The sequence below is a fragment of the Pan troglodytes genome, chromosome 10 (genome assembly GCF_028858775.2).
Source record: "Pan troglodytes isolate AG18354 chromosome 10, NHGRI_mPanTro3-v2.0_pri, whole genome shotgun sequence".
In the NCBI taxonomy this organism is placed as follows: Eukaryota; Metazoa; Chordata; class Mammalia; order Primates; family Hominidae; genus Pan; species Pan troglodytes.
The window spans coordinates 119,070,099-119,084,281 of record NC_072408.2 but is presented as its reverse complement, the minus strand read 5'-3'; the positions used below and the strand labels follow the sequence as shown (position 1 = coordinate 119,084,281).

Sequence of the window (14,183 nt, the reverse complement as noted above, 5' to 3'; positions counted from 1 at the left end):
GCCTTGATTACATACAGCATATTTGCCTTGGAAACAGGGCAGAATATGAGTCACTCTTTCATCTTTCTCTTCTAGTTGGCACTAGTCAACTACTAGCAGTTAGTAGTACTTTTACAGAATAAAACTAGCCATGACCTAAAATCAACTCAGCAGCACAGAAATAAATCTATTGATTGGAGCTCCCTCTTCAAAGCTTGGGAGGTGACCTGACCCCAGCATCTTTCCACAGGGCAAAGAGGACTCAATAGAACTTAATAGAAATAAGCACTTAGATCCTGGGTTTTAAGAGTAGTTAAGCATCTGGCTGGGCGTGGTGGCTCACACCTGTAATCCCAGCACTTTGGGAGGCTGAGGCGGGTGAATCAGCTGAGGTCAGGAGTTCGAGATCAGCCTGGCCAACTTGGTGAAACCCCGTCTCTACTAAAAATACAAAAATTAGCCAGATGTGGTGGTGGGCACCTGTAGTCCTAGCTATTCGAGAGGCTGAGGGAGGAGAATCGCTTTAACCGGGAAGCAGAGATTGCAGTGAGCTGAGATCATGCCACTGTACTCCAGCCTGGGTGATAGAGTGAGACTCCGTCTCAAAAATTAAAAAACAAACAAACAAACAAAAAACAGAGTACTTAAGCATCCTACTTACCCCTCCAGTTGCCTGATTCCAAAAACGTATTTTAGACTTTGAGGTTTCTTAAGCTTAACCAAGCTAAGACTCTCCAGAGTGGCATTAACTGCTAGAATGTAAGCTCCGTGAGAGCAGGGATCTTCATTTCATTCTCCGATGTATCTCAGGCACCTAGAACAATGGCTGGCACATGGAGGACACCCAGTAAATATTTCTTGAATGAATTCACTGCAGTCATTGACAACATCACAGTTTGAGCACAGGGTGGAAGTGAAAAAACAAAATAGTGATTTATACTTAGGTGGGCACAACAGAGAGGAAGCTATCAAAGAATCAGGCTTCTTTATTTCATTTGTACTATTTATTTGATTTGTACTATTATATATGGGGTCTGATCAACTATTTTCTCTCCAGAAATGTGTTGAGACTTCACTCTGGTCATTCCAGTGCCACCATCTAGTCATGATTTGGGTGCTGTACCTGTGTCCCCTAGCAGTGATACTCGATGCTGCTCTGTAGAACCCTGTGGTTGGGGACAGTGCAGTGTGGGGCAGCACAGGTAGCAGCCTCTGCCAGTGTACACTGACCAGTGTGGTTTACCCCTGTCTGCATTGTAGGAGTCTTCGGAGGATGTCTCAGGAGGCTTGCCCTTTCTGGTAGACCTGGCTTTAGGTCTTTCTGTGTTAGCTTGTTCCATGTTAAGAATCCTGTACAATGGACCAGAAATTACCAAAGAAGAAGAAGCCTGTCAGGAGCTATTGCGGTCCAAACTTTTACAAAGGTAACAAAAAGGTTGAAATTGAGCTAGTGTTGCCTGCAAAGGAAAAAGGACTTTATGTGGAAAAATCCTTTTGGTACATTTCCCAGGTGATTGTGCCTACTGCCTGGCAATCTCATGGGTGTCATTGTGTCTAAGAAAAATAAGATGAAAATTACACCATAGTGCTTTCTGGCCCTTACTTTACTAAATTTAAAATTACATCTTTGAACTGCATAAGCTTTTCTCCAACACAATTATTGTCTAATTAAATTGAATGATCCCAAGAGGATGTGTGGATGTGTGATAAAGCAAACACAGCAAATGTTTATTGTACAATCTAGACAAGTGTCTGTGGATATTAACCATGTCATTCTTTCAGCTTTTCTGTACATTTAAAAGTTTTAATGATTAAATATTGGGGGGAGCTAGATCCCCAAAGATGGGCTTTCATACAATGCTCACTTGTCTTTAGCTTCTGGAGAAGGTTTGATGAGTAATTACTTAACACAGAATATGATCCTTCATATGTTTGATGTATCTGCAAACATCCAATAGCTTTCCAATACTCTTGTTGAGAGAGGAAGTGAAGAGCCTCTTTTCTGTCTGCTCAGGTGCCAGTGGCAGGTGGAGGCCAATGGCGTGATCTCCCCTGCCCTTACTCCGAGCCCCTCTCCACTGCCTCTGACCATAGAGGAAGACAGAGAATTCACCTACCCCTCTGATGTCCTCGTGCCTCCTGTTGGAAACTACTTTGATCTGCCTCGGATCAGACTGCCTCCAGGAATCATGATAAAGCTCAGGGAAATTTCTGGGCGTGCTAGACCTCAATTTAGACCAAGTATAAAGTATGTTGCTGTGTAGTGTTTTACTTTTCCCAATGGGAAAAAAAAGTTTAAACAATTGAAATGGGTATATTTCTTTTGTGGTCTAGTAAATGAAACTTTAATTTTATGTTTACTCCATGAATGTTAAAATTAACTGAGTCTAGAGGGCCCACCAGGCAGTATTCCAGACTAGGGGCTCTCAAAATTTGGCCCACCAGTCAGCAGCATTGGCATCACTTGGGAACTTGTTGGTTCTTGGACCCCATTTTGCACCTATTGAATCAGAAGGTCTGAGGATGGGGCGCAGCTTAACAAGTTTCCCATTTGACTGATGCATGCTAAAGTGTGACAAGTGCTAGGTTTATCTCTAGTATTTTGACCTTCTACTAGCAGTCAGCCTCTACTTTACTTTCCAGAGTCTAGAGACATGTGTTTATTTTTGATGCCTAGAGAAATGGTGAGGAGTTCTCTAATGTAGAATGTACATACAGTTACAAATGTCTGTGGTATTCTTGCTTAAAGTCAAGTCTGTTTTGCAGGCCTCTGCTCTGCCTCCTGAGGCAGGATTTCAGAGAGAAAACTTTAGAGAATATATGAAATTTAAAATGAAAAAAATACAGAAAACACTATCGTTTTTAGCCCAACATCCATATGTACTGAACACTGCAGGCCATAATACCGCATAAAATTAATTAGTGGATAGATGCTGCTGAAGATCTTTTCTTAGCCTTAGCCCTCTTCCAGCTCTAATATGTCTCTAACTCAAAATGTAGCAATCATAGAAAATGAAGTCTCTTTTTTTTTTTTTTTTTTGAGAGGGAGTCTCGCTCTGTCACACAGGCTGGAGTGCAGTGACGTGATCTTGGCTCACTGCAACCTCTGTCTCCTAGTTTCAAGAGATTCTCCTGCCTCAGCCTCCCTAGTAACTGGGATTACAGGCACACACCACCACACCCGGCTAATTTTGTGTTTTTAGTAGAGACAGGGTTTCTCCACGTTGGCCAGGCTGGTCTCAAACTCCTGACCTCAAGTGATTCACCAGCCTCAGCCTCCCAAAGTGCTAGGATTACAGGCTGAAGTCTCTTTACTCTTGATTTTCAGCTTTATCAGCCAATGTCAGTTTTATCAGTCAATATACTAAATTATTTGCCAACATAAGACTCCGACAATGCCATTATACTATTCATACCTCTTACTCTATTGTAATAAAGGAGGTGTGGTGAATGTTTAATATCTTTAGATCAAAGCCTAAGTTCTCCAACCTGTAAAATACTCTCTTGGGCCTGGGGCATGGTGGCTCATGCCTGTAATCCCAATACTTTGGGAGGCCAAGTCAGGAGAATCGCTTGATCCCAGGAGTTCAAGACCAGCCTGAGCAACATAGTGAGAAACCACCACCCTAAAATTTTTTTTCTTAAATTAGCTGAGCATGGCAGCATGCACCTGTAGTCTCAGCTACCTGGGAGGCTGAGGCAGGAGGATCCCTTGAGCCCAGGAGTTTGAGGCTGCAGGCTGCAGTGAGCCATGATTGCTCCACTGAACTGCAGCCTAGGTGACAGAGGGAGACCTTGTCTCTAAAGAAATAAAAAATAAAAATAAAATACCGTATTGAGAAGCTGAGAGCATGGCATATACCTGACTGATTTCCATTGTGATCACAGAGAAGTGATTCAGCCAGACGTGATGGAGGAAATGGTGGTATCTTGTGTTATTAAGCACTTGAACTTGGTTGATGCACTGCAGTCTCTAATAAATTTCCAATATCAAGAAGAACATGCTGAAGAATATGATTTATTATGTAAAATTATGGGAGAGACCTTTAAGAAACTCAATGCCATGGAGAGACAGCTGCAGGTAAATGTCTGATAACTGTTGGAAACAATTTCTTTTATGGAAATTTAAAGAAATTTAGAATGTGATCTAATTTTTAAAATTACTATTGTGACTAAAATTTTGAATCGTACTTGTTTTTATTTTGCATCTATTTTAATGTATTTATTAGAGTGTTGCAGAACTGGAACAAAAATGGCAAAGTGAAGTTGATGATGCCATGCAGGGGAAACTGGAGAACAACATACCTTTCTTTTATGATTACCATTTTAATGAGGTGAGCAAATTGTATGATTTGTCACTGGGGTATTGCCATTTAGAGAGCAAAGGTATATACTGTGTGTGTGTGTGTGTGTGTGTGTGTGTGTGTGTGTGTGTGTGTGTGTAGAGGTAAAATAATGTCATTTCCTAAAATGTTGCACACTCCAAAAATGTACCTATTCTTTAAAAGAGGTTAAATGAAAATTGATTAGATCAACATGCAGTATACAAATAATTACTCATTAGGTTGGTTTTTTAACTGATTAATAGTTTTATAAAGATATATAAAGAAGTTGTCATCATGGTCAAATTTTGCTTTCAAGCCTTAAAAAACAAAAAATAGGCAAAATTATAAGCCCTGAAAGAATTCCCAGAAAGTAGTCAATGCCATTTTTAATCATTAAAATATCAAATAATAACTTACAAATGAGTTTCAAGCATAGAAATGTAGACCAAAGGTGGTGGTTTTTCTCTGAAATTTTCTGTTCATTTTAATATATGTATAGTAAAACTTGGTTCTTGCAGATCCTGCATACCATCTTTTTTTTCTTTAGAACAAAATGAAAGAACTAGAACTTTTATGTTCAATGAAGGAAGTCTCCTTTGATGGGAATGATCTTGAAAACATGGTCCTATCACTGAGGTTAGTCGTATTAATAACTATTAAGGCTATTATCACCTTGATGCTCAAAACACACTGTAAAGGTCTAGTCTCTTAATAGATATATTTTTAAATGTTGTGAATTTACTAAATATTTTAGAGTTGGAACTCATTTGGTAAATTGGAAATTTTGGTTTTAGCCTTCCAAAGTTAGCATAGGCATTTGAAACAGAAAAAGGAGCCAGAAGTGGCCAGAGTTTCTAACACTGTTACTTGGATGAGGAAACAGGGAAGTAAGCAATGTTGATTAGGTTACTTTTGCTTAGTTTCCCCTGTGTCTTCTCTTATTCTTTGTAAACATTTTTTTTTAATAGTTGTTTTTGATAAGCTAGAGAACAACTCAATGCACATCAGTCTTTCTTTATAGGGAGAAGTTCCTACAAGAAGTGAATTCTCTTATTCAGAAACCCTCACACCCACTGGCTAAAACAAAGACGTTAGTGAAGAGTTTAATGAACCGAGCCGAGCTGTTGCTGCATGTCACCATCGCAGCCCAGTCGGGCCTCACGAGAAGCATCTCTGGGACCCCTGCTGAAACACCAGGTACTGCTCAAAGATAGCCCCTAATCGGCTTCTGTTATATGAACAGAGAATATACTCTGTTCATACAAGACACACAGCTATATCTTGAAAAATTCACTCTTGGGTACTCTGAGAAAGGAAAACAAAAGGAAATTTTAACATATTTAATTTTGCCTTATACTTTCTCTGCAAAGCACTTGAGTGACAAAAGAAAAACAAAGAAATACTTGTATGTCATTAAATTCCTGTGGTCAACTTCTTGTTTTCTTTATTTTATTTTATTTTTTGAGACTGAGTCTCACTCTGTCGCCCAGACTAGAGTGCAGTGGCGCAATCTTGGCTCACCGAAACCTCCGCCTCCCAGGTTCAAGCAATTCTTCTGCTTCAGCCTCCCGAGTAGCTGGGATTACAGGCGCATGCCACCATGCCTGGCTAATTTTTGTATTTTTGGTAGAGATGGGGTTTCACTATGTTGGCTAGGTTGGTCTCGAACTCCTGACCTCAGGTGATCCGCCCACCTTGGCGTCCTAACATGCTAGGATTACAGGTGTGAGCCACTGTGCCCGTTTTTGTTTTCATACTAACATATATAATTATATTTCATAGTAACATATACAATTAGTCAACATCATAAATCTTGTAACATTTTTTCCTCTTTACTTGAAGCTGAGTTTGCATTTCATCTTTAATAATTATGTGGAACCTTGTGATATGACTTCCTGGAAATTAACTTTTTCTAGGTCACATTTTATTTTATTTTATTTTATTTTTTATTTTTTTGAGACGGAGTCTCACTCTGTTGTCCAGGCTGGAGTGCGGTGGCACAATCTCTGCTCACTGCAGTCTCTGTCTCCTGGGTTCAAGTGATTCTCCTGCCTCAGCTTCCCAGGTAGGTGGGATTACAGGCGCTCACCACCATGCCCAGCTAATTTTTGTATTTTTAGTAGAGACAGGGTTTTGCTATGTTGGCCAGGCTGGTCTTGAACCCCTGACCTCAGGTGATCTGCCCACCTCAGCCTCCCAAAGTGCTGGGATTACAGGCGTGAGCCACCACGCCCGGCCTAGGTCACATTTTAATTGTTAGCCTAAAAATGCATCTCTCAGGAAAATCATTGAGTCTTCTTACTTAAGACAGGATCTGTAACATGGCACAGCCCACAAGCATTCATTCTTAACCTGAGAGATAAAGTTAAATAAACATGTTCTTAAATGAAAGAGTCCATGTTACGTAGCCCCATTGCCCAGTGGGCAGTAGAGAGCAGGCAAACTTGTTTTCATCCCAGCTGGTCATCTAAGGCTCTTCTTACTTGGGATTTGAAGTCTAGGAGGACTCCCAGGGTCTCGCTCTCTAATACAGGTTCTCCCTGAGAACTTCAGGGGAAGACACAGGTTTGGGAGAGAGTGTGTGGTACAATCACATGCCAGGATGGTCTGCTATACACATAAGCCCTTGTTAAAGGTCCTGTATATAGACCTGACCACTTGGTAAGGCTGTTAGTACTGTCCCAGAGGCTCTTGACCTCAGAGATAACAGTATCTTCAAAAATTATAATTTTTTTATATTTAAGCTATCTAACCACTCTTAAGATTTAAGCTGTCTAACCACTCTTAAGACAGATACAAAATGGTTTTCTCAGCTGGGCACAGTGGCTCATGCCTGTAATTCCAGAACTTTGGGAGGCCAAGGCAGGAGGATCGCTTACACCAGGAGTTCAAGACCAGGCTTTGCCACATAGCAGGACCTGGTCTCTACAAAAAAATATAAAAATTAGCCAGGCATGGTGGCATGCACCTGTAATCCCAGCTACTTGGGAGGCTGAGTTGGGAGGATTGCTTGAGTCCAGGAGTTCAAGGCTGCAGTAAGCCATGATTGCAGCACTGCTCTTCAGCCTGGGCAACAGAGCAAGACCCTGTCTCTAAATAAATAAATAAGTGAAAATTTTAGAAAAATAAAACAAAATGTTTTTTTTCCTGCACTTTCTCAACATCTTTTTTTCTTAGCTACTCTTGACATATAGTTTTATCTTCTTCCATTTAAGGATTGTTTTATAAAACATCTATTTCCCTGGATAGGGTTAAGGAGTATATCTTATAGAAAGACCAGTTCAGATTCCAACTCAAGTGTAATATTTATTCCTACCAACTATGATCAAAGCAGAGGTATCATTAAATGACAATAAATCAGTTAAATATATCTGGGGTTAAAGCAGGGGAAAAGGCCATCTCTGAAAAAAATGGATTTGGATGTATTTGAATTAAGAAATTTGGGCCAGGTGTGGTAGCTCACACCTGTAATCCTGGCACTTTGGGAGGCCAAGGTGGGCAGATCACTTGAAGTCAGGAGTTCGAGACCAGCCTGGCCAACATGGCGAAACCCCGTCTCTACTAAAAAAATACAGAGGTTACCTGGGCGTGGTGGTGCACGCCTGTAATCGCAGCTACTTGGGAGGCTGAGGTAGGAGAATCGCTTGAACCTGGGAGATGAAGGTTGCAGAAAGCCGAGATCACACCACTGCACTGCATCCTGGGTGACAGAGCGAGACCCATCTTAAAAAAATAAGAAATTGAAAAACTAAAAAAAAGAAATTTGTGATTTTCGGCAATACTTTCTATGTCCTCCATTGCTTTTTAGAATGCTTACATTAAAGTGAACATGGATAGCTATGAAATTCAATGAATTTTTCAGCTTTTCTTTGGAAAACCAATTTAATAAAAAGATTTTAATTTTTTTAAGTTAAAATAATTTTTAACCTAATACTTAGGTTAAAAAATTGATGTAAAAACCATCAGTATGCTGTGCTAGCTAGATTGGTGGCTGAACTGTGATAGAAAGCAAAGATACACTTAGACTGTTGGGTAGTTCTGTGTTGCATTTGGCTATTGTACAGATAGCAGAAATGTCAGCCTTTTTATTCCTTTTTTTTCTAGCTTGTAAATCAGCTTCTGAAACAAAAGTGATATCTCACGCTGTCAGGCAGCCTGTTTTTCTTCGCAGCATGTCAGCTCCTTCTGACCTGGAAATGATTGGTAATGAAGATTTGGAATTTACTAGAGCAAATCAGAGGTACATGGCTAATGGCCGGGGTTGGGTTCCCACATGCAGCTGAATGCATTCATCAAAACAAGCTCCCTGAGTGTGTTTCTCGTCTTGCCAGTCTGTTCTGTGTTCCCCGTAGGCGTCGCCACGTGACCAGCCACCGCAGCAGCTCCTTTACACTCCTGCAGTCGCTGGCCATTGAGGACAGCAGGGACAAGCCCACCTACAGTGTCCTGCTAGGGCAGCTGTTTGCTTTCATCGGCACCAACCCTGACCAAGCTGTATGTCACATTTTGCGGGCTCCAGATGAATAGCACCTAACAGCATGCAGGGTCTTGCGGCAGTTAGCAGGAGTCAGGTGTCCCTCCTTCTTGTGCGTTTCAGGTGTCCAGCAGCAGTTTCCTTTTGGCTGCACAGACAAGGTGGCGGCGGGGAAACACTCGCAAGCAGGCACTGGTGCACATGCGGGAATTGCTGACAGCTGCCGTACGAGTCGGGGGAGTGACGCATCTTGTGGGTCCAGTGACGATGGTCCTTCAGGGAGGACCCAGGTTAGTTGTTTCTGTTAGTTTATACTGTCCTTTCTAGAATGGTCAGAGCCATTCAAAAGATTATTCTTGGGACCCAAACATAGGCGGTAGTATTTGCTAATGTTTTCCTATAAAATATTTATATAAAAGTGGTACATGATCTTGCAAAAAACTCAACATATTAATAGAACGTAAAACTCTCAGTATTCACCTTCTTCTCCTGAATTCCACTCTGTCCATTAAGAGCTCATTACAGCAACCATACATGCATAAGCAGCTGTATAATTCTTTTTGTACACATAACTGTGTTTGTGTGTAAATTTTTTTCAACTTAATTCAGATTATATTATCCATGCCTTTCTATAACCATGGTTGTTTTGCTCAGTATGTCTTAGATATCTCAGATATCTGTGTTTTCATATCAGCACATATAGGTCTGGTCTGCTTTATCTTTTTTTTATTTGACACAGAGTCTCACTCTGTCACCAAGGCTGGAGTGCAGCAGCACGATCTTGGCTCATGGCAGCCTCTGCCTCCCGGGTTCAAGTGATTCTCGTGTCTCAACCTCCCAAGTAGCTGGGATTACAGGCACATGCCACCACACCTGGCTAATTTTTATATTTTTAGTAGAGATGGGGTTTCACCATGTTGGCCAGGCTGGTCTCAAACTCCCGACCTCAGGTGATCTGCCTGCCTCGGCCCCCCAAAGTGCTGTGATTACAGGCATGAGCCACCGTGCCCAGCCTTTTTTTTTTTTTTTTTTTTAAGCAGATTCTCGTTCTGTCACCCAGGCTGGCATGCAATGACGTGATCATGGCTCACTGCAGCCTTGACCTCCCCAGGCTCAAGCGATCTTCCCACCTCAGCCTCCCAAGTAGCTGGGACTATAGGCGCATACCACCATGCCCAGCCAATGTATTTATTTTTTGTAGAGATGGGGTCTTGCCATGTTGCCCAGGCTGGTCTCAAATTTCTGGGCTCAAGGGATCCTCCTGTCTCAGTCTCCCAGACTGCTGGGATTAAAGGCATGAGCCACCACACCTGGCTGCTTTAAGATTTTTAAGAGCTCATAGATATACATTATATAGATGACCTTTTCTAAAAAAATTAACACATCCTCTGCTGACGGACACATAGGTTCATTTGTCTTTATTGCTTTTGTTTTTGCTTTGTTTTGTTTTTGCAGTAACAACCTCCTTCTGCCTATATTTTTATACATTTCCATAACTGTTATTACTGAACCAATTTCTAAAAATGTAATCATAGATACTAACTCTGAAGATGATTTTATAACTCATTTGTGAGTTGTTCTATATGAGTTTCCTATTGGGCTTCAAAAATCTTCAAATAGAAATAGAAAATGCATTTCTCTGCAAGCCCTGGACTGGAGCTGCTGGAGGCTGCTGTGCTTCCTGGCAGTTCTTTGAGGAATTCTGGCCAACAGGCAGAGAGGGTTCAGTGGCTGGAGGAAAATGGGTTAATTAAGAGCTGAAGTGAGTATCTTGAGAAATCTTGAGATCTTCCCACCTCAGCCTTCCAAGTAGCTGGGAGTACAGGAGAGGTCAGACTATTATTTGGAAACAAGTCCAAAATTTAAGTGGCTTAAAAGACAAAATTTTGTTGGGCCCAGTGTCTCACACCTATAATCCCAGCACTTAAGGAGGCCAAAGCAGGAGGATCACTTGAGGCTAGGAGTTCAAGACCAGCCTGGGCAATATAGTGAGACCCTGTCTCTACAAAAAAGAAAAAATTAGCCGTAGTGGTGGGGCATGCCTGTGGTCCCAGCTACTGGAGAAGCTGAGGCAGGAAGATCACTTGAGGCCAGGAGCTTGAGGCTGCAGTAAGCTGTGATCGCACCACCCTGCACTTCAGCCTGGGCAACAGAGCAAAACCTTGTCACAAAAAATGAAGAAGACAAAATTTTAGGTCTTGCTTCTGTTCATGATGGGTTCATGCTGGCTCATGGTAATCACAGAGGAGGAAACCATCACCTCAAGAGCTGCCAGGCTCCTTGTCAGAACTCTGGCTCATTGACCAGACTTGTCACTGCCCAGCCAACCACAGGGTGCCCAGAAAGAAATAGGGAAAAGCCCTAATGATTACCACAGCCTATTTCCAGAATTTAATTTCTCCATAAAACTGGCAGCACTATTCCTTTTCCCTCAATTATTGTCATTTGTCAGAAACTTGAAAAAAAAATGTAGAAAATGCCAAAAAATACAATGAAAATCACCTACAAGTACACCCTCTTAAGATAACATTCTGTTAACACTTTAGTGTCTGTGTTCTAACTGTAGATGTCTCCTGTAGTGTTCTTAGTGGTTCTGTAGCACTGCATTATATGCTTGAAACTTTAACAAATTCCCTATTTTTGAACATTAGGTTAGTTTTTCTTGTTTTTGCTTTTATAAACAATACTATGTTGCATGTCTTTGTAGATAAATCCTGATAGTTTCAGTTCTAAACTAATATTAATTGGTATAGAATCGGCCCTATGTTGTGTTTTGCATTGGGAAAGTTTTATTTTATATCAACTAGGCTTTCATCTTCTGCTAATAACTGAAGTGTGAACTCAAAAACAGACACTTAGCTAATCCATTTGAGCCTTAGTTGTCTCATTAATAAAACTGCCTTGGCTAGGCACAGTGGCTCAGGCCTGTAATCCCAGCACTTTGGGAGGCCGAGGTGGGAGGATTACTTGAGCTCAGGAGATTGAAACCAGCCTGGGCAACATAGCGAAACATCATCTCTACTAAAAGTCAAAAAAATTAGCTGGATGTGGTGGTGTGCATCTGTGGTCCCAGCTACTTGGGAGGCAGAGGTGGGAGGATCACCTGAGCCCAAGAGATCAAGGCTGCAGTGAGCTGTGATCGTACCACTGCACTCCAGCCTGGGTAACAGACCAAGACCCTGTCTCTAAAAAAAAAAAAAAAGAAAAGAAAAGAAAAGAAAAGAAAAAGCACTTACAGTATTCAGTGCTACTTAGATTATTGTAGACATGTCTGAAATAACTGGTTTCATGATCAAATAAGTTTGGAAAATGTTGAATGTCCCCTGCTTGTAGAGAGGCCATTCGCTTTACCCTTACTGAAGGCTCTGAAAAGTCCTACAGTAGTCTGTTTTAATTTCCCTAACCCAGGATTTCCTAGACTTTTCTGGAGTGTGGACCGCTGTTTTGGAGGCACACCTAAAACTTCTGTCCAGCAGTCTTGCATAGTCTGGGAAACACTGAGCTGGATGTTCTCCAAGATCCCTTCAGTTCTGGATTCATCCAGATACTCTAGAGTTTCTCAAGAGGCCTCTCCTGCTCAGCCACTGTTCTTGACATGGTTCAGGAAGCCTGAGCTTTGGTTTCTCTTTCACAGAATTGAAGAACTCACATGTGGTGGGATGGTCGAGCAGGTCCAGGAAGCCTTTGGCGAGACCATGACCTCTGTTGTGTCTTTGTGTGCTCGTTACCCTATCGCTTGCGCAAATAGCATTGGACTCTTATGTACCATACCTTACACCAGGTAAGTACGGAAAGGCCTTTTGTTGTATGTAAGTTGCCCTGCAGTATAGTCGATTAAGTGAAAGTATTTTTAATTTTAAAAATTGGATTTTTTGCTTTCATTATCCAGAACTAGCTATACAAAATTTTTCTCCTGAAAGACACTTAAGGTTCCTATGTAAATTTCTTATTATTGAGTTCCTACATGACTAAATGCAGCCATTAGGATTATATTACATTGTGAAGATACAGAGGTTCAAAGAAAAATAAAAGGTCCCTAGGAAATTACTTACATATTTGGCAGAAATATTTTGCATATATACATTTATTTCCTCTCTTGGGTCACTTAGTTACTAATTTGAAGATGTCAAGCATTCATTGAATCCCCTTAGGACAAAATACATGATTTTTTTCCATCATGGCAACACTGAGTTGATTCCATCGATTTTTGCTTGATGTTGTATATAAACAAACCAGAATTTTAAGTTCCTTGTTAATGAAGGGAATCATCATTATAAGAAAATCATTTTGTGTTTGATTGCACATGGCAGTATCCTAAGTTGTAGGGAAAGAGCTGCACCAGCATGTTTTATGCCCCTTTGAACCTCACATGAGAGTTTCCTGAGTGTCGGTCAGTTACGTTTATCTAGTGTAATCCATGACCCTTTGTCAGGAGCGAAGAGAAGTGCCTGGTACGCAGTGGCCTTGTGCAGCTCATGGATCGACTGTGTAGCTTGAGCAATCAGACCGAGTCCAGCTCCAGTGAGAAACAGACCAAGAAGCAGAAGGTGGCCACCATGGCCTGGGCTGCCTTCCAGGTGCTTGCCAACCGCTGTGTTGAGTGGGAAAAAGAGGAAGGTGAGATGCCAGACTCCTTTCTAGAGCTCACTGATTTCTTCTATTGGTGTGTTAGTTTATTGGTTTTTTTATGCTAAATGAAAGAGAGAAAGGCTCTATTAAATGACATGATCAGATGGGTTAAATCAGTGGATGATTTCATGAGAGACTTTTCCTCAGTGTGGTTTTATAAAAACTTACAGCATTACGATGAGACTGAATGATATCCCTGTACCCTGAAGGAGTACAGTAATCCCAGGAAATTGAGAAGATATTTTTTATTCTCTCCTTGTCAATACTGCTAGTAGTTTCCAAATATATTTTTTTAATTAAAAAAAAATTATTAGACACAAGGTCTGTCACCCAGGCTAGGGTACAGTGGTGCAATCATAGCTCACTGTAACCTCAACCTCCCTGGCTCAAATGATAAGAGATCCCCCGACCACAGCCTCCCAAGTAGGACTATACGCGCACTCACCATGCCCAGCTAAGGTTTTTTGTTGTTGTTGTTGTTTGTTTTTAGAGACAGGATCTTACTATGTTGCCCAGGTTGGTCTCAAACTCCTGGCCTCAAGCAGTCCTCACGCCTTGGCGTTCAAAAAAACAAATATTTTTTGAAGTGGCTTTTCAGTTGCATTTTCAAGGTGATGTTTCCAAATTTTATTTTTAGTGACCAATCCAAATAAAAAGTAAACCTGGGCTGGGTGCAGTGACACGTGCCTATAGTCCCAGCCACTCAGAAGGCTGAAGTGGGAAGATTGCTTGAGCCAGGGAGGTCGAGGCTGCAGTGAGCTGTGATCGTGCCTCTA

The 14,183-nt window shown here is 41.3% G+C and overlaps 1 protein-coding gene across 22 annotated transcripts in view; it reads left to right on the top strand.

The window, feature by feature from the left end:
- The window catches only part of HECTD4 (HECT domain E3 ubiquitin protein ligase 4), a 222,107-nt gene that overhangs the window by 129,648 nt on the left and 78,276 nt on the right, over positions 1–14,183 (top strand). For 15 of the 22 annotated variants that reach the window (XR_010147786.1, XR_010147785.1, XR_010147784.1 and 12 more), the window contains 11 exons: positions 1,240–1,403; positions 1,994–2,227; positions 3,868–4,060; positions 4,209–4,313; positions 4,852–4,940; positions 5,326–5,501; positions 8,409–8,544; positions 8,636–8,798; positions 8,902–9,068; positions 12,413–12,559; positions 13,211–13,395. Coding sequence is in view for 19 of the 22 variants with exons in the window: in XM_016924275.4 (XP_016779764.1) it covers positions 1,240–1,403; positions 1,994–2,227; positions 3,868–4,060; positions 4,209–4,313; positions 4,852–4,940; positions 5,326–5,501; positions 8,409–8,544; positions 8,636–8,798; positions 8,902–9,068; positions 12,413–12,559; positions 13,211–13,395 (1,759 nt within the window). In the remaining 3 variants the exon portion in view is untranslated. The remainder of the gene's footprint in view (positions 1–1,239; positions 1,404–1,993; positions 2,228–3,867; positions 4,061–4,208; positions 4,314–4,851; positions 4,941–5,325; positions 5,502–8,408; positions 8,545–8,635; positions 8,799–8,901; positions 9,069–12,412; positions 12,560–13,210; positions 13,396–14,183) is intronic. The other 7 variants (XM_016924278.4, XM_063785013.1, XM_054663606.2 and 4 more) reach the window with 1 other exon arrangement.